Source organism: Catharus ustulatus, chromosome 3 (genome assembly GCF_009819885.2).
Source record: "Catharus ustulatus isolate bCatUst1 chromosome 3, bCatUst1.pri.v2, whole genome shotgun sequence".
Classification (NCBI taxonomy): Eukaryota; Metazoa; Chordata; class Aves; order Passeriformes; family Turdidae; genus Catharus; species Catharus ustulatus.
The window spans coordinates 20,488,255-20,508,128 of NC_046223.1; the positions used below are offsets into that span (position 1 = coordinate 20,488,255).

Genomic DNA, 19,874 nt, shown 5'->3' on the forward strand with positions numbered 1-19,874 from the left:
TAGTTAAAATTTATGGCTACCTTAGGGAAATAAATATACATTAAGTATCTTCAATTAACAAAGCACATTTGAGTTAACAAATTATTTTAGTAATAATTTAATGTTTCAATTGTTTAGTATAATTTTCAAGAATTCTTATTGGGTTTTGGGTAACAAATGGTTTTGAAAAGGTGCCTCTGGCATCTTCCATGTGTGGGGTTTAGGGTTTTTAGTGGTGGCTGTAGGCCTTGTCTTTTTTGTTTCTTAGTTTTAAAGTAAAGAAATTTTTAATGCTGTTTTAACTTTGGCCATATTTTAATTCTAACAGAACTAACCAAAATATTTTCTGTGAGTGTATTTGCTGCAATAAAATTTAAGGTTATTATTGTAAAAGCTTTTTTTGCAGTAACGTTTTAAATGAAGAGAATTTGCTTGCTTCAGAAAATACAGGCAGTATATGTTTCCAAATCAGATGTGATACTGTGACTTTAATCCAGTTTGGAAATTAGATGTCTTTAATTTGAGTAAAAAACCTGTAACTCGTCACCTCGTATTTAAAACAGTGGTTTTTGTTTATATAAAAATTATTCTATGTTGTCAATTTCAAATTTAACTTGAAAAGGCTTAGCAAAGTGTTGCATATGTTAAAAATACAGGTGTAGGTAAATAAAAAAAATCTGGATTTTTATTCCAAGGGGATTTGGTTTATTTCCCTTACTTTGTACAGGTGTAAGCATTTAAACACATTCAACAGTAGAACACGATAAAAGAAAGCATCCTGTCAGCTACAACTTCACTGCAGTTTTTCCTGTAGCCCAACAGGTTGTCTTGTTTGTGCAAAGGATACACTTGCCTGGTAAAGTGGGGACGGAGAAAAAGCTGTCCTCCTCCTCTGAGCCTTGTGTGAAGTCATTTCTGCAGGTGCCTGTTTCCTGCTCACTCAGGAAACACTGGAAGGGTTTGTGTGCTTCATGCTTGTGTTGTGCAATCATCTGTTAAAATTGCCACTGATGCCATGCTAAGAAATGCTCATAGACTGCTTGAGCTGACCATTGATCTACCATGAAGCAAAATAGAGCTACGTTTTATTGTCCTTATTGGAATAGAATAACAGGTGTTGGGTTGGATCTTGGCTCATGTGCCTTAAGTAAATAAACCTGGTGTTACAGAGTGAGCTGGTTAAATATGCTTCATACAGAGTTGATATATCTTTATTCTTTAGGGGAAAAAAAAAAGATGAGAGTGCTTTTTCATATTTCAGTGAGGAGAACTTAAGCATGAGAATTTAAGAGTCTCAGAAAAAGTAATGCTACTAATGAGGCGCAGATCCTCTGTGGAGCCTGAGCCTAGTGGTGTCTAAGTGGCTCTGAAAACTCCTGTTCTAACTGGGAATAGGAAGTGTTTGCATCACATTTAATTTGGCATCTTGCTGTCTTGAAGAGGTTTTGGGCTGCTGTTGGCTGGATCAGGAAACAACTGTAAGGTTAACTCTCTTGTAAAGCTGTCTAAAATAAAGGCACGCATATGATGGAAAAAATCCATCCTATTTGCAATATGTGATAAAGCTTTGCAGGCACGACAGAGTTTTAGCATTCAGAAATTAATTAATGGATGTTTGCCTGAACACAGCAGAAAGTAGAGCAAGACAGATAGCATTTCCTCTAATTTTTATTAATTGAAGAATTTAACTGCAGTTTATTTAGAGCAGTGTGTGTCTATGTTCTTCTAGTGCACTCACAGCTTGAACTGTTTGTAGGCTTGATGGCAGCAATTCAGGGGCATAGCCGCTGCTGATAGATAAACTGTGGGGTTGTTAAGGTGAAACAAAAAATTCACTATTTTCTTGGTGTGCAGATATTTTTAGTTTGCTGGTGTGTTTATCTCCATTACCTAAATGAAATTAATAAGGAAAAAAAGCCAACAGATGCAAACTTGACCCTGAGAGTTCCCAAGCAATGATATCTCCATTTATGATAGTGAGTTTGTTCTTATTCAGGGGAAGAAAAAATGGATCTCTTTACCTGAGGGCTTCCTCAGAGCTACAAGGTGTCACTTAGCTGCTCTTTTTTTTGCAATAGAAGTGATGGCTTAAGCCTGTCAGAGAAACTCCTTCACAAAATCTAAAATCCTGCCTTGTTACATTGACAACAGCCTGAAAATTACTCTTCAACCCTGTCCCTTTAAAAAACATTTTTGGACTTGTACACTTTGCTTTATCTGGATCAGCTGATTTAGTTCAGAAATACAGAAGGCCAGGCTTTTTATTTCAGAGTTTCCAACAAGGTTACAAAGAAAAAAAAATGCATTACAAAATGAAATTCTAGATTGCATTTAGCATTAGGGTTGTTGTTAACTGCTTCTGTATCAATCTTATTGAATCAGTTATATTCCTATTGAATACTGTACTGACAAGCTCTTTTTCATTGCCTGTTTAATCAGATCCTCCCTTTCCAGATTGTAGTATTTATGTTCAGGATTCCTTTATTTCAGTTTTCCTGTAAAGTGTTGTTAATATACACGCTCTGCATGAATTGGATTACATCTGTAGCAGTTAATACACCTCAGATATGGAGGAGAGTAAATGACATGCTCTCAGCATATGTGACAGAATGCTGTAAAGTACTTCATCCAAATTATCTTCTCACCTGAGCTTGTTGCTGCTTTAACATCTCCTTTACAGCATAGCCCTCATTCTTTCTTGCTCTAACTTAAGGCATTGCTTGCATTTGAGAAGTGTGGAATACTATGTTTTGTATGTAATCTGTTTCATTTGTTTCCTATGGGCTTTGGTTTTTTTCCCTCTGGTATTTCCATTTTTGCACTGTTACTTTAAAAAATCTGTTTAATGGTTGGATTCTTTTTGATTTAGTAATTTTTTGCTTTGTTGATAGCAACTGTGACCTCCTAAAGGATGAAAAAAATGCCCAAGTGGTTGTTTTTGTGTTTTAGGAGACTAACTTAGTTGTGCTGGGTTTTTTTTTCCCCACTTAAGAATGCCTGTTGTGAGAAGAGAGAACAAATACAGAACTAGTCTCAAGAGAGGCTTCCTAGTAATGTTGGCAAAATAGCCTCCTTTGTCAGTCCTCATGTTGAGGGAGCTTTGGGAATAAATGCCCTATGATTCCTGAATAGCAGGAAGATTCTAAGCAATTTCTAAAATTCCTTGGTCTGAAGAGAAAAAAAACTGCTTCTATTTCTTTCATAATGATGCAATCCAGTGGTATCAGAATTGCAGTAAACGTGCATGTAAGAAAATCTGCAACTGTCACACATTTCTTGCACTATTACCTAGTAATGTTTTATATTCGTAAAGCATGGATGGACTTCATTGCATGTGTCCAAGTGCATCCTCCAATAACCTCCTGCACAGATTTGGAATGTAAATGTGAGAGCAGGAAGGAAAGGTTTCAGCTGCCTGTCCAGGTCATGGTGCTGCTCTGGAAGGAAGGGCACTGGGCAGTTCCCTGTGCTCAGATGTCTATTCTGCAATTTGGGAAGTGAGTAAAATTGTCTTTCATATTGAATTTGACCTGTTAAATGCCAGTTAAACCTCAGTGTACTAGATCTGTTGCTATTTTTTCTCTCTCCTCTGTTCTTGTATTTTAAACAAAACATGCTTATAGGTCGAAATTGTTCTTGTGAGTATTATATTTAATGATAAATGCGCTTAAATGGATTTTCTTATGCATTAACACCAGTGTTGCACATGTGCAGCATTTAGACCAGCTCTTAAGTGTCAAACATGCTGATGCCATATGCTTCAAATTAAAGAATTAAGTGGTTCATGTAAATCCAGTAGATGGACTTTTATTTTTGCAATCTCCATAGTAAAGCAAAATCTGGAATATTGCTGCTGCTTTATCCAAGTAAGGAGAACTGTTTATGACACATCTGCTACTAGTCAGAGATAGAATTGAATCGAAATAGAGATTTGTGCAGGAAAGTTTGATTTATTTTTAAGAGATTTTTTTTCTTCCTGAAGAGGGTGTGGAAAAAATTATTGTGTTGCAACTGTTTAGGGCTTGCTTAGGTGTTGGTTATTGGATAATGTGTTACATTCCATAGTTGCTAATTCTAATCTGTAATGTTACTAAAGGAAATGGTGGGAGATTTCCTGAAAATCTTCATCATAACAGAACTTGGACCCTGTGGACTTGGACTCTCAGTTGACCAACCTTATCAAGTGCTGGTGGGTGGGAAAGGCTCTGCAAACTGGCAGCCTCCATGGAATACTTTATAAATCTTTGGCACAGGTGAATAACTGGTGCTTTATGACAGTGTCTCCTCTGTCCATTGTTCCAGGGATTGTTGTCTATTGTTTAATGCCTTGCTTCACTATTCATTGCATACATGAAACATCTAAATAATAAGAATGATGTGAATAAGAAAACAATTTTAATTTAATTTCTTCTTACAAAAAGAAGCGGTGTAAGGCAAGATGGATTCAGGCCTTGATAAATATATATAATAGCACATCGTGGGATGATCTGTCCAATGTGGAGGATGGATACGAAGGAGCAGGCTTGTAAATGCTTGTAAGCTGGAGGAGCTGCTGGCTTTGCAGAGCAGGTCACAGTTCCAAAAGATCTCTGCAGTTTCGTCAGTGGAGTGGTGACTCACCATTACATCATTTTCCTGTCTTTTTTCATTTATCTAGTATCATCCCAGCATGATGAAAACTACCATGAAATGGTGGCTATTCAGAGGCAGCAGGAATCCTCACAGCTGCAGTTTTATGTTGTGGGTGTTCAGTCCCAGAATTGAAGTGATTGAGGTTTCTTGGGAAGGTTGTTCTGCTCTGTGGTGCAGGGAAGCCCTGGCCCCAATGTGTTTCTTACATAGGGTTCTGTTTTCTCTCTGGATCATGGCATGTGGACAGATTTCTTTCCTCCATGAATTTTATAGGAAGGAGATTTTTTTAATCTTTTGAGATAATAAAATGCAAACAAAAACAGAGTTTTATTAGCTATCTTAATCTAAACATTGAAGTTAGCTACTGTTTTCTTCTTGTGGTTACTATATTCAACAGTGTTTGCCATGATTTTCCTTTATATGTTTATACACTGCAAAATTTTTCAACCTCAAATACAGGATGTGACTGTGACCCTTGGAAGCTTGCTGCTTATAGAGTGATGTCTGAAATAACTGTGCTGTTATATCTGCATTGCTGATGATGCAGTAAAACTGCTTGACCTGCCCGTTTTGCAGATGGTACAGACCTTTCTATTTTACAGAGGTAAAATAGAGTGGGCATTTTGTCTTCTATGTTCTCCTAAAATACTTACTTGTCAGCACTGGGGAAAGGTTTATGTCTTAAATGAAGATATTTTTTCAAACATTTTTGTCTTCATTACCTATACAGAAGATTTAAAATCTAACCAAACAGAGAGATTACAGATTTCTGTTTTGTTGACCAACCTTTCTTTGCTTGTTGGTAACAGAACCACAAGTTTTAAGACCAAGTGAAATTGATCTCGATACAAACATCCTTGTCTGTACTGTTTGACCATGCAAAATGGCAGAATCTTACCTGCTTAAAACTAAATTTAAACTCATTTGAGACATTATGTTTAAACTTCTTCCCAAGGTCAAATTTGCCACGACAGTAGACAATGGAAAAACTTGGAAGAAATCCTTGGAAAACTCTTATTGAAGTCTTATTGATGTTACTGCTTCAGATTTCACTCTAGTGCATGCTTGGATGGAAGTCAGTCCTTGGCTTTTCTACTGAACTGCAATGATGTTCATTGATTTATTCAGGGTCCCAGTGGTGGTAGTGTCTGTGAATTGTACATCTGCTACTACTAAATGCCTGTGGCTTTTCAATTTATATCCAGTTCTGTATTTTTATTTGAAAAAAGACCTTCCACATTCACTCTTACAACTAAAGTAGGCCTGTCTCTATGAACCTTTCTCTTAGGTGTTGGAGGTATTTTGTGAGCTTGTGGTTACTCTGAGGTTTCTGAATGATATAATTGGAACCGATCAGTGTTTCATTAATCTTCCTCTCTGTTGTCTTGCAAAGATGTGAAGGTCCTTGAGCTCATTTTCTCCTCAGAAACCAAACCTTCAGCTTTTGCTTTGCTGGTGGGATATACATTATTCTGGGCTCAGATGTTTTATGGTCAGATGGATTTCTGTGTACTACTGTTCTTCTGTTAATGCTCTCCCATAATTTGAGAAATTATAGTCAATAAAATACAGAAAAATAAGATACTTTGAGTTCTTTCAGTAGGACTTCTTTAGTATCTGCCATAAAAATGTTGTAATGCATTAGTGAGGAAAGGAAAATGATCATTTTGTTGTCTGTGTATTCCTGTGACAAGTCTTTTTTCACTTAAAGCAGGCAAATCAACAAGCTGGGAAGATGGTGGCTGGGGAGCCTGGGATGAAGCAGAATTGCAAGAACCTGTAAGTTTATACGTGTGTGTGTGTCTGTATATCTGTGTGTGTAACTTCCCTATTATGGAAGTCTTTTCCACTAGTTGGTGTGTGTGGTGTTTTGGTTTTTTTCCTCCTATATAACTCACCTGGGCAAGAAAGGTCCTGACCTGTGTTTTAAATGTGTCTGCTTATTTGTCCCTTGCTCCTGTAGTATTTTCTAAATACAGCTTGGATGTTAACCTATTGTGATAATTGCTCGTATTCTTGTGTTCTGTAGGGCTTTTCTTACCAAAGTATGCACACATCTTCCTGTGCTGCTGCACCTAGGGGCATCCTTTTTGTCCTGGAGCTAGTCAGAAACAGTAGGGCAAGGCAGTGAAGTTGTAATTATCATTAACTAATATAAATAAAAAAATCCTAAATCATTAATTACAGTAGTTTCACGAATACAAGCCGCACGGATTATAAGCCGCACCCCCGGTGCCTCGACAATGTTGCTGTCTTTGTCAATAGATAAGCCGCACCCCGAATATTAGCCGCACTTTCGTTCGTCGCGAGAATCCGTGCGCAGCTTTCACAAATTGGCCAATTAGTAACAGGATCGCGGCATAGCGGGCTTTACTGGCTCGGGGCGGGGCCAGGCAGGCTCGGCCCGCTCATGGTTGCTGACGGGGCCGGCCGGGTGGTGCTGCAGCCGCCGCCGGGCTCACTGGCCCCCCTCTCCCGTCAGCACCGCCCCGCCGCTGCGTTTACGTACTCGCCCTGCCGGCGGGCCAGGCACTGCCGCCGCTGGGCTCGCCGGCCGCCCCCTCCCGTCTGCACCGCCGCCGCGTTTCCTCGCCCTGACCGGCACTGCAGGCCCCCGCACCGCCGGGCTCCCCCACGCTGCTGGCCCCGATTCTGCTGGGCTTCCCCCGCTGCCAGGCAGCCCCACCCGCCGGCCTTCCTGCTTCTGCCATGCTCCCCTGCACTGCTAGCCCCAGTTCTCCCGGCCTCCCCCGCCCTGCTGGCCCGGGCTCTGCCGCCCCCCCTGCCCCGCCCTGCTGGCTCAGGCTCTGCCGCCCGCCCCCCACACTGCTGGCTCCGCCTCTGCCAGGCTTTCCCACCTCTGCCGGGGCCGGCCGGGCTCCAGCTTGGCTTGGGGCTGCCGCGGGCTCTCACTTCCGTGTTGGCAGCTTTTAGAATTTTGTTAATGTATTAGCCGCCCCGGAATATTGGCCGCACTTCCGGGTTTCCACCAAAATTTTGGTCAAATTGGTGCGACTTGTATTCGTGAAATTACTGTACTGGCATAGGCATCTTCCTAAGGATCACTAGTGCTCCTTTTGTGTTGTCATGTGTGGATGGTTTTATAGGAAGGTTTAAACTACCTGTGTGGGATGGAACAGCCCAATTGCTCTTTAAAGGGGTAAAAACATTCCTCTGCAGAACTTGTTCACCTGAGAGTAGCAGGGCTGGTCTCTTAATTGTTTGCAAGGCTGAGCCTTCCAACTGCCTCTGAGATCTCTGAGGAATCCAGAACTCACCTTACTAACAAATCCCTTATCTGCAGTGTTTTTCTCTGTGTGTAGGAAGGATGCCCAAGTTGTTGGACGGTATCCTTGTGACTGTTCAGCGGAGAAACAGATTTTTCAGCTGAGGTGACAGACAAATTGAAATGAGCATGGTGTCTCCCAGGGATGAATCATTGGCACTGTCAGGAATGACGGGGTATAAAACCATTTAAATAGAATGGGTACTCAGCTCCACTATAACTGTCATGAAATGAATGTGTTTCTCAGGCCACATCTTTGTTAGATGTGCTGTAACATTTAGAACCTCCTGAATGAGTAGAACAAATGCTTGGTTTTCTACTTTTGTTGCAATTTGATAGAACCAGCAGGCATTTCTAAATTGAAATTTTCACTCTTTTCTTTAAAATGTCCATTTTTATGGTGCAAGTTTATGTAAGGAAATAAATACAATGAATAGCTGATTAGGAGCATGATATGCAAATTCTTCCTCGAGTTTGATGTTTATTTTTCTGCTGGGAGTAAATGGGCAGATTTTCAAGTGGATGCAACTTTACTGTAACAGAATAAATAGAATGAATCAGAAAATGATCACACTGAAGTTGTTGGATTTTTAATTTGTACATAGGTGCTTTGAGGTATTAGAGGATGGAGTAATATTTTAGAGAGCTAAGAGGAGGTAGGGTTGGATAGGGAAGTGGAAATGGAGTCTGTGGACAAGGGAAAGCGTGTTGCTGTGATTGGATAAGAGGATGGATCTGGCTAACCAGGAGTATCAACTCTGAGACTTTGAGACAGTTCACTCCAAGGTTGTTACTTCCTGACTTTGAACTGTGATTAGGAGAAGTTACTTTGTTTGTGCTACAAGAAAATATTTAACTTGTTGCCCCAAGGAAAAAAGATGTAATTTTTTTTGCTCTTACGCATGAGGATGGTATCTTTTACTTGCCCATCTTTATGCCCTTAAAACTTGGTACCATTTGGTTTGGAATTGCTTCACTGTGAAGTTACTTTGTGGAAAGGCACCTGTTACCTGTTACATGTCAATACTGGCTTAGTTACCTTCTTCGTATGTGCATATATTTGCTTAATGCTGGCCAATGTATGAACTTGGATAAATTCTTCATTTTGAATATGGATTGTAATGAGAATAGTAAGATTCTCTCCACTCTCTAATCAATGATTAAAAAACTTCAAATCTCATTCTCCTATTGTCTCTTTAAAAGGAGATGAATTTGAGTAGAGCTAGTGATGGGTACTTCTTTGTTTTCTGTTTTGTAAACACACAGAATTAGTGCAAGGCTGATGCATTTCTCAGGGCTTTCCATGGAAGTTGGAGCTGAAGTGATGTGGTCAGTAATAAAAAGTCCATTCAGCACTGCTACTGAGGGCAAGCCAGATTGTTCTCATCAGTCTTGCAAGTTCTGTCTAAAAATTGTTGTGTACATTGACTAAAGCTTTACTTGTAGGAAGAAGAAGAATCTAATTCCAAGAACCAGCGAAATTACTGGCTTCAGGACTGTGTGTTGTCCTTGTCACCAACCAATGACTTGATGGTAATAGCTAATGAACAGAAAGCAGTCTTTTTAGTGCGTAAGTATCCCTTCCACTGGCTCTTTATGCCAGGATACTTTACAGTAACCAAAACAAGATTTGTTTACCCCACTCCCTGCTTATCCCCCAAGTCATACCTTCAAGGATTTTGGCGTGTTTTATACTACATGTCTTGCATTTTCTAGGTGCTGCTTGTCAAGTAAATTACTTCTTAGCTGTGTTTTGACCTGTGGAAACTATTTTGAAACATAAAATGCATACATGTTAGAACTACCCAGTTGTTTTAAAATGCTCAAAGATATTGATGTTAATTTTTCTCAGAAAGAAAATAAAAAGTTTTGTCAAAAATACTTGATCTTAGTTTTCTTTTCCCTTAAAAAATTACCTGAGCTAGTATCACTCTGGGAAAGGAGTATTAATGTGAATTTTTCTTGAAATTCTACCTTTGATAGAAAATTCTTGAATAATGGGTGATTACCATCTTAAACAATGGGTGGCTTTGTATTCTACTCTAAAGTAGATCTCTGGGAACTTTTAAAGATATCACTAGTAATATATGGACACTGATCAGCTAGCTGCTGTTCATAGATGTGCTGTTGTTTGGGGTTCTGGTCTTTTGATGGCTGCAGTGGGTGACATGTGAAGAAAATGAGGGGAAGCATCCTGATATAGGTACTATTATGGCATTTTAAAACAAAAAAAATCAGAGTGTTGAAAGCCAGATTTCCATAATTGGGCAGATTGTATTGAGTTGTTGTACTGCTTTGTCGTTCCTTGCAAAGCTGTGTATTCCAAACCTGCTGCAGACCAGTTGATAATTTGTCATCAAAACTGGAAAAACAGCACTACTCCTCATAAAGTTCCTATTGGATCAAGCAGAAAGAAGTGATCACTTGCTGGAGAACTGCCTCTGATGTACTGCACAGTGACAACTGTCCCACACTGGGCAGAAGTGTCCCAATGCCTCAGGTTTTAGGTGTCAGGCAAATGGCACACAACACTAACTTAGTTTTGGTTATCCATTGGCACCTGGAAGATGATGCAACCAATCAAATGCCCCCTGTAACAGCACCCTGTGAATAACAAAGTGTGGTGTCTTCTAACCTTGAATTATGATGCAATGATTAAAGATTGTCAGATTTAATATGGGTGCTTTTGTTCTTCTTGGCTTGGTTAAAATTAAAATTTTCTATTCATTATAGCTCATGTTCAGTAGTGTTCCCAGAAGTTTTTCCTTAGTACTTATTTCCTCAGGATCCCTGTTTCCTGAATTGAACCTCTTAAAATTTGATGGATTACTGTTTAAATATTTTCAAACAAAACTAGATATTTCAAAATTTTAGTGTCTTGTTCTATGCAAATTTCCTTTAGAAAAGTCACTAAGAATATATTTTTGTTTTTATGATTTTTTAAGGTTTGTGATTGGCACTTCATCTAAGTGTGGTAGGATGTATTGTACCAAAGAGAAAAATTAGAAATAGAATTATGTTCGTGAGATGCAAAACATTGGAGTTTTATAGATGGTGTCTTTATTCTTCATGGCAGCTAAATGGAAGCACAGTGACAAGGGAAAGGAGGAAATGCAGTATGCTGTTGGCTGGAGTGGCTCTCTGAATGTTGAGGAAGGGTAGGTATTGAAATGCAGCTGTGATTAAGATGTTATTTTCATGTTTAGCCATTAGTAACCACTTTTTACTTGTGTTATTTTTCCTTTCATCTGAGTGCATTCCTGGTTTTATGTACATTAGTGTTGGAAACAGAGAGTAACATGGGTGAGGAGAAACAGTATCTGCAAAGCTCACTCCTGTGCCTTGTGTGGTATCACAGAACAAGCTCTTACAAATTAAAAGAATGGCTCTCTGCAAATCAGTGTATTTGTGTGTAATTTAGACATGTTTTTTTTAGGTTCTTGTTCTAGAAGGGAAAACAATAAGTACTCTTTTAAAAAAATTTTTATAGTAGAGATGAAATTTTCTTAGGGAATACTGCATTTGGAAATACATGAAGTTGTTCTAGAAATATTTCTCTTCATTTTCAATACCTCATTCAAACAAGCATAAATTCATCTCTGATAAAAATATGTTTTTGGGTTCTAAGTCACTTAGGGACTTGGAAAACTTGCTTTGGTCATACATTTGGTATTTATACAATATTTTTGCTTCATGTGTCTTCAAATAACCAGACAGATGCTTTTTTGAATCTCCCATATGGAATAAGATTTTACGCTTTGCTGTTACATTTGCAGCCTTGAGTTGCTGTCTGCCTTTGAACATGCTCCCTATTGCCTTCAACCTTCTGTTTGCTGCAGGAGGTGTTGACTTCATCAGCTTCTTTCCAATCTGTAAAAATCATAATCCTTTTCTAAAACTGCTGTTACCATGCATTTAAAATTGCCCTGACATGCCTTGAGGAATGCTGTCTTATGAAACAGGTTGCTCTGTTTGGATAGGGGCACTCACATTAAATGTATTTTGCTTTGTTATTCTGTGGAGGTGTTAATATGTTAATTACTGTCAGATTGCCAAAAGACTGGTTTTGGTTGTGTTTTGTTGTTTTTTTTTTTTCTTTCCCCAAAGTTGCCTTCAACTGAGAATGTTCTGAGGTGTATAAGCTTTGCTATTGGAAGATGAGATGTCACTGAAATATTTAACATTGCTTTGAGGATGTAATAAAGTTGCAACTCATCTCAACCTTACATTTAGAAAACTTTCCTTCTCCAGTTGTTTACCCTGCTTATTTAGTCACCCTTTGGGAAACAGTACTGCTGGCATTTATGCTTTAAGTGCTGTTTGAGATACCATCTTGAATTCTATGCTGTCTCATAAAACCTTTGTACTGCTTCTCTTTCCCCAGACGTTGTAAAATTTTGTATCATGTTAACAGTTAAATAACTTCTGATTTGAGACATATAGACTTGCTCATCTGCTTGCCTTCTGCAATGCTTTGGCTGTCATTGAGCAGGCTCAGATATTGCATTAACTGGGAAGACCATATTCAAATGCTCTCAAATTATAAGGCACTGAAAGGCCGTGGATATAAAATCTCCCTAATTGCATGTTTCAAAAATTTATTTTGATATGTTTGGTTCAGTTGGCTCTTAAAAAAAAAGTGGTTGTTCATGGCATATCATTATAGATCAGAAGAAATAATTTACCTTTAGGCACATGAAATTTAACTTGGATCTGCTGAACAGTACTGACAGAATAATCAGTCTGTGATTTATATAAGATAGCATTAACAAGGTACGAAAAGGTCTGGGTGCTCTTGAGCTTGTGATTGAAAATATCTTTAAAATAAAGGGACTTTTTTGATTCTTATTGTGAATTTGATATATGGCATGCTGCATTAACCAATTATTAAAACTTTCAAAGTGGTGACATAACAAGATCTCTTCACAGCAGGGAAAACCACTAATTTTGTGTTTCTGTTTCTAGTGAATGTGTGACTAGTGTGTTGTGTATTCCACTGGCAAGTCAGAAGAGGTAAGGATATATATGCATCACTAATGTCCTTACATAACACTTTTCTGTGTCTCTGGCTTAGAATGGGATTTGTTTTTAACTTGAGTGTATCTTTGTGGAACAGGAGCTCCACAGGCCGCCCTGACTGGACGTGCATCGTGGTTGGCTTCACCTCTGGCTACGTTCGGTTTTACACCGAGGTGCGTTTCTCAACTGGGTGAGACAAGGGAGCTCTTGGCATAAACATTTGGGTGTTTTAAACTTTGGTCCCTGCAGACTGTGCTTTTTTTTACCTTCTCTAAGAAACAAAAATGTTCATGCTTCTTATCCTTTCTCTTCTAGAGTGGAGTACTGCTTCTTGCCCAGCTTTTGAATGAAGATCCTGTCCTACAGCTAAAGTGCAGAACCTATGAAATTCCCAGGCATCCTGGTGTCACAGAACAGGTTTTGTCAGATTTTTTCAAAAGCAAACTGCCAGTGTTATGGGGTATGGAAAGGAGTCTTCTCTCTGAATCCTCTGTGTCCTTTACCAGTTTTTGATGGAATGGATGATTCCTTAGAACAAGAGACCCTTGATTTCTTGTTCTGGATGTATTCATGCTTGTATAGCTTGAGGATTCGGAACGTCTTTTGGAGTATTAGCTCTATAGATTTTTTTCTATTTTTTCTCTTTGCCAAGGAATACTTCATTCATTTTCTGTTTATTCATTTATGTGCAAAAAAAACCCCATAATGCATTGATGAAGGAAGAAAATGTAATTTGACAGGTGCCAAGGGCTATTCATACTCAGTCATAATAACTTATCTTAATTATTTCACAGAGAAGATAGCTGGAATTTAAAAGAATAGGGCTAGGAACCTGTATGTCATTATGAGTATTTCCTGCAGAGAAGGCTCTGCAGAACTCAGACTATTTAGTAAGGAAGGCAGTTTTCCTTGGTTGTGGCTGAGTTGGCAAGCTTTATGCGAAAAATGACCAAAACCATGGAAATTTCCAAATTTTCTTTGTACAAATACTCATGTGATTTAGTATGACATTTTTGGGATCAGTTTTGAAATACAGAAGCATTAAGGAATTTGAGTCTTGAATTTGTGTCACCAGATTAGCATTTATGTGCCCAAGTGGTAATTCAGGCAGGCATTAATCCAGTTTCAGAATTTGGCTTCCAAAACCCGAGATACTTACATTCTAGATAAACCTATTTTTCTATTGCCTTCAAAGGCTGCTAAAACTTTTGTATTTTCTTCCTAAGGCATATTAAGCAAACAAAGGACTTATTAAAAAAAGATAAAAATATAAAATTATGTGGCTAAAATAATTTTTGGGACACTTTAATACTGATTTTCTGTAGTTTTGCCTTAGTCCATTGCCTGTGGCTTGTTTGATATTAACTCTCTGGATGTAATCCTCATCTTTGTGTAGTTAATAGTATAAAAAGCCAGAAAATAAGCTGTTCAAACAGTAGCAGTGATCTATTTTTTGTCTCCTTCTTCTCATTTTTCTCCAGAATGAGGAACTAAGTATCTTGTACCCAGCAGCAATTGTGACAATTGATGGCTTCAGCCTCTTCCAGTCCCTTCGTGCATGTCGCAATCAGGTAGCCAGAGGTACGTGTATGGGGAAATGTTTATTTTCATCTGCTAGTAGTTCTTTATTTTTTAGGAAATTTACTTAGATTAAATATAAAATCAAGGCAGAATTTAAATCTTCCTTGCTTGTTCATCGATATATTAACACCTACTGCATTCAGGGATGTTTCTTCCTTTACAGAAAATATTCTCAGAGCCCAAGTTCTCCAAGCTGTATTGACTGTCTTCTGCATGCTCACCATAATACACTGGCTTTGGCTAGGATAGAGTTAGTTTTTTTCCTAGTCTGGTATGGGGCTGTTTCAGATTTATGATGAAAACAGCACTGATACCATGCTGATGTTTTAGCTGCTCTGGAGCAGTGTTTACTCAGTGTTGAGGCTCTTTTTGTTTTTCACACTGCTGTGACAGTAAGCAGGCTGGGAGTTCCCAGAAACTGGGAGGGACACAGCTGGGACAGCTGATCCCACTGACCAAGGAGATATCCTGTGCCATACAATGGTGCTCCTGGAAATAAAAGCTGGGAAGAGAAAAGGAAGAAGAGGGAGTCTTCAGAGTTATGGCATTTGACTTGCCAAGTAACTGTTATATGTGATAAAGCCCTGTATTCCTGGAAGTAACTAAATACCTGCCTGCTGATGTGAAATAGTTAAAAAAATTCATTATTTTGCTCTGTTTGCATGCTGTCTTTATCTCAGCCCACAAGTGTTCTCACTTCTACTCTTCTGCCTCTTCCCCATCCCACTAGGAGTGAATGAGTGAGCTGCTGTGTGGTGATCATCTGCCCACTGGCATTAAGCCCCTGCATACTGCTGTGGTGCTTCTTAGCATGTCACTGTCTTCTTCTTCCCAATAATGTTCTTCCCAGTTAAGACTTTATGGGAAGTGATAATGCTGTGATGATGGCAGTGGTGGTCACTGCTCTTTGTGTTCGTGTCTAAGAGCTTTTCATACCTTGTTTGATTGTGCAGACTTTGATCCTGTTCATTTAGTACAGTGCCTGTTCATACTCTATCTTGGAAACAAACTGGGTTTCCAGGAGGTAGAGGAGAATTATGTGACAGTACTATGTTATAGATGGCACAAGGATGGTGTTGAGAAGGACTCAAAGCTTGTTGCGGTATCTGGAGCTGGAGTACTATATCTTCCTTCATTCTTGATCATCTATATATGTGGGGTAATAGATATTTTGAAAGTGTCACTCACTGGTTTAGTCTTACCAATGTTCTCGCCTCCCTCTGTTACATATCTAGTGACTGTGCTGACTTTGTAAGTACTTAGGTGGAGGTAAGTTTCCACTTAAACATGGCCAAAGCACAGAAATCAATTGTAGTAGCTTTTAAAAATTGTAGAGACTATTATACCATGATAGCTAGGGAATACACTATCTGCAAGTGCAAAATGTGTTTATGATGGAATGCCATGTGCAGTTCTATTCAGTTAATTTTAAAACATTTTTTAATTTGATGATGGTAAGTATTTCAAAAGGCCATTTTAACAGATGTTTCAATTCATGTTAACTTAAAACTAGATTGTTTTGTGGCTTCTGATTGCATCAGGTGGTTTTTTCCCCCTCTATTTTGTCTTTTACTCAGTAGAAATTTTTTTGTGCTTTATTGATTTTTGTCAGCTGCAGCATCTGGCAATGAGAATGTTCAGCCTCCACCATTAGCTTATAAGAAATGGGGTTTGCAAGATGTGGATACAATTGTTGACCATGCTAGTATTGGTAAGCATTTCTGTTTAATTTCAAGTATTAAAAAAAATGAAATTAATGTTTTTGTGCAGTTAAATTCTGGTTGAGGGCACTTAGTGATACTGGTTGGATAGAAATATGTGGTGAGAGAAGGCTGTCATAGTGAATATCTCATTAACCACTATCAAAAATATATTTTACTTTCTTGTCTAGTCTGATTGAGTCTTCCCTCTTACAGCTGTGGCTGTCTTGTTCTTTGTTGCTTGGTAAGAAACAGCTGAGAGAGATGAGGTCAGATGCAGTTGTTGTCATTTCTGTCAGGTGAAGGAGCTCTCTGGCAGACAGGTTAAGACTGGTGTGAGTCTTTCCCAAGTCTAGCACATAAGGAAAATTAAATTTGAGATGGTTCCTTTCCAAAAAGGGCAAATTGGCTCATAGGCTCTCAAAGACTTTTACCCTTCAGGAATTTGCAGAAGCCTCGGTTCTTGTCAGAGAGGCACATCTAAGGGGCAGTGAACTTAGTTTCTCTTCCTCCCTTTCTACAAAAGCAGCTAAGTGGGCAGAAGGCTGCTATAAAGGCAGGTAAAGTGAATTTGGGACATGTATTTTTACTGCTGAGCTCTGCTGGATTTTTTTTCTTCTGAACAAAGCAGATGTGCTTTATAATTAACCCAAGTTCATTAGGTTATTTCTGCCGTGTCGTTTGGCATTTCTGTGGTAAAGCTATTCCTCTTCCCTTCCCCCTGAGTCCTGGCTGGTCAGTCAAGAAGGCAGGAATACCTTTACGCTTTAGAGCAACTGCATGCCTCTGTTCTGACTCTGTAAGACATTCACTTTAATGTTTTTGTTAGGCATCATGACACTGTGTCCTTTTGATCAAATGAAGACTGCCTCCAATATCGGAGGATATAATGCAGCTATAAAAAACAGTCCACCTGCCATGTCCCAGTATGTTACTGTTGGAGCCAATCCTTTCACTGGGTTCTTTTTTGCCCTGGAGGTATGTACTACAAAGCTGATTGCTGAAATTTTGAATAATTAATCTTGCTTTTTTTCTGTATGAGTATTTCTGAAGTATTCTTATGTTCATTTTATGTTGACATGTCCCCTTCTTGATCTTCTGGAACTGGAATGATTTGGAGTGGATGTGATAGTAATGTCTAACATGGGTTCCTGCTAATGAGAAATTTTATTTTCTATCTTAAATTGAATGTGCTAAGTAATTTTCTCAAATCTGTTAGTTTATTGCCAACTAATGCTATTCAAAACTTAGATTGGTATTGTGTAAACGTGCATCTTACAGCTTTTTGGAGTTCTTTGGCCTTTGATTGTGTATGTAAGAGCTGAGTATATTGTAGTGATTTCTTGTAGGAGAAAACAGAAATTTATGCTTAACTTTAGCATCTTTACCTCATCCTCTACTGCATGGGAGGAAAAGGATGTCAGTGTAGCTGTGTCTGTACATTCAGCTCCTATGTGTACGCGGTCCTTACCAGGATCGAAAGTTAATTGAAAATGGTAGAATTGGAATTTTGGTTTTTGTACTTGGTTTCAAATAGGTTTGCAAAAAAACAGCTTATGTTGGTATTTGCAAGGATGCCAAAGTCAGGCACCAGCCAGATCTCTGTGATAGTTCATACACAGGGTTTTTTTAGCTTCTGTTGCACACAAACATACTGAGCTACCAGTGACTTGCAGGAGGATGTTGAAATGGTAAAGAGACGTCAGAATGGCTTTTCTGGTGGTAATGAATTAAAATTTTGCAGTATTAAAGCTGTGCTTTCTGAGCTGAAAACTATTCTGCAGTTGAGTTCAGTGTAAGAACTATTTCTTGGCTTTGTAAAGGCTTTGTTTCTTCATTTCAGGGTGGTTCAGAGCTGGCTATGTCTTGACTTTCTAAACACTTTATTCTTGCATTTCAGGGTAGCTCACAGCCACTGTTGTCTCATGTTGCCTTAGCAGTTGCAAGCAAACTGACTTCAGCATTATTTAATGCTGCCAGGTAATAATTTTTTAAATTATTTTTTATTTTTAATTTTTTTTTTTAGTAGTAAAATATTCTGTATAATATTCTGAATATTTTTAGGACCATTAGTGTAATTCTTATGTTCTTCTGTTGCAAGTGGCTGGCTTGGTTGGAAGAGTAAACATGAAGAAGAACCTGTCCAAAAACAGAAACCAAAAGTGGAACCTGCAACCCCACTGGCAGTGAGGTAAGTTGCTGTTTTTTCACTCAGTTGCTTTGAATGTCTTGTGTTTTTAATTATTTAAATAATTTTGAAAGGTGTATAATTGATGAACATGTGACTTTAAGCAGTAATGGTAGTTTGCAGGTAATTAGTTTTAAGTTTATCATTCTGGACAAATAATTATTCATCTTTCCCTTCCAGTGTGTGGGTTCCTTGTTAGTGTACAGTCATTGCCTGACAGTGCATGACAAGGCAATCACTTATCCTACTTTCTGAACTTTGATTTTTTAGTAGGACTTAGGCAGAGCTATGATACATCTTGGTAGACAGAACAAGAACTTTTATCATGATCTGCTCTTAATTTTACCCATACCTTCTGTGTACCTTAAAAAAAGAAATCTTAATCCTTAGAAAAAAAGCCTAACTATTTCAGAAGAAAAGGATGTATCTAGTAACTTTGCTTCATTATGTTTTGGGTTTTTTTTAGGTTTGGACTTCCTGACTCCCGGCGCCATGGTGAAAGGATATGTCTTTCTCCATGTAACACTTTGGCTGCAGTAACAGATGAATTTGGAAGGGTTATTTTGCTGGATGTCACAAGAGGACTCGCGGTTCGCATGTGGAAAGGTATGATAGTGATATTAGTGTAGCAAATAATATTCTTCAAAACACTGGGGGTTTCTTATGTTCAGACTTAGAATTCCAAGAATTTTAGTACATTGCCTCGTTACAAACCAAAGTCAGGTGTAATTTAAAGTCTATAAGGGTATTGTTGTAAATCCCTGGATTACTTACACGGCCTGCTCTGTTTGATTTGCATATTTTTTGCAAGAGCTTTAGCTCTATTCTCCAGGGTTCTTTCTCTTGATAAGCTCTTGTACCCTCTTTAATTCTGCAGACAAGATAAACTTTGAAAACTCATTGAGAAGACATACAGCTTGGTAGGTTCTCCTCAATTTCTTGCATTGGTGTAACGTCTAGAGTACTGACCTGATGAGTTTTGGGGCTTTTTATATCTTCTTCATAAAAATTTGTTCCTCCCCAGAGCTTTGCCAAAAGCTACATTTGGCCACTCTCTGGTGGGCTCTGTTCCAAGTCAATGGACCAGAGTTCTTTACAGGAGTCGGGAGTTGCGCAATTTGAAACAAAGCTCAAGATTACATCTTGTTGTGCTAATCCTCTCTTAATTTCTGCACACTAATGACCTTCTGTCTTCTATTACAAAGGGTACCGTGATGCAGAGGTTGGTTGGATACAGACTGTAGAGGACCTTCAGGAGAGGGAAACAGAGAAGATGGATTCTTCTCCGTTTGGAAATGCGCAGGGTCCAAGCAGGGTAGCTCAGTTCCTTGTGATCTATGCTCCAAGAAGAGGCATTCTGGAAGTGTGGAGCACGCAGCAGGGACCTCGGGTTGGAGCCTTCAATGTGGGGAAATACTGCAGGTAAGAAGCAGGTAGCAGGTAGGAATGGTGGCTGTACTGCTGCAATAAAGTGATATATAGCTATGCC

At 38.7% G+C, this 19,874-nt stretch overlaps 1 protein-coding gene across 3 annotated transcripts in view; it reads left to right on the forward strand.

The window, feature by feature from the left end:
• RAB3GAP2 (RAB3 GTPase activating non-catalytic protein subunit 2) overlaps positions 1 to 19,874 on the forward strand; it is a 41,846-nt gene that overhangs the window by 2,401 nt on the left and 19,571 nt on the right. Inside the window, exons 2-14 of one of the 3 annotated variants that reach the window (XM_033054027.2) lie at positions 6,323 to 6,390; positions 9,344 to 9,467; positions 10,974 to 11,055; positions 12,863 to 12,910; positions 13,014 to 13,089; positions 13,232 to 13,333; positions 14,398 to 14,497; positions 16,110 to 16,208; positions 17,027 to 17,175; positions 18,098 to 18,177; positions 18,299 to 18,388; positions 18,852 to 18,991; positions 19,591 to 19,807. In XM_033054027.2, the coding sequence (XP_032909918.1) occupies positions 6,323 to 6,390; positions 9,344 to 9,467; positions 10,974 to 11,055; positions 12,863 to 12,910; positions 13,014 to 13,089; positions 13,232 to 13,333; positions 14,398 to 14,497; positions 16,110 to 16,208; positions 17,027 to 17,175; positions 18,098 to 18,177; positions 18,299 to 18,388; positions 18,852 to 18,991; positions 19,591 to 19,807 (1,375 nt within the window). The remainder of the gene's footprint in view (positions 1 to 6,322; positions 6,391 to 9,343; positions 9,468 to 10,973; positions 11,056 to 12,862; positions 12,911 to 13,013; positions 13,090 to 13,231; positions 13,334 to 14,397; positions 14,498 to 16,109; positions 16,209 to 17,026; positions 17,176 to 18,097; positions 18,178 to 18,298; positions 18,389 to 18,851; positions 18,992 to 19,590; positions 19,808 to 19,874) is intronic. The other 2 variants (XM_033054030.1, XM_033054028.2) reach the window with 2 other exon arrangements.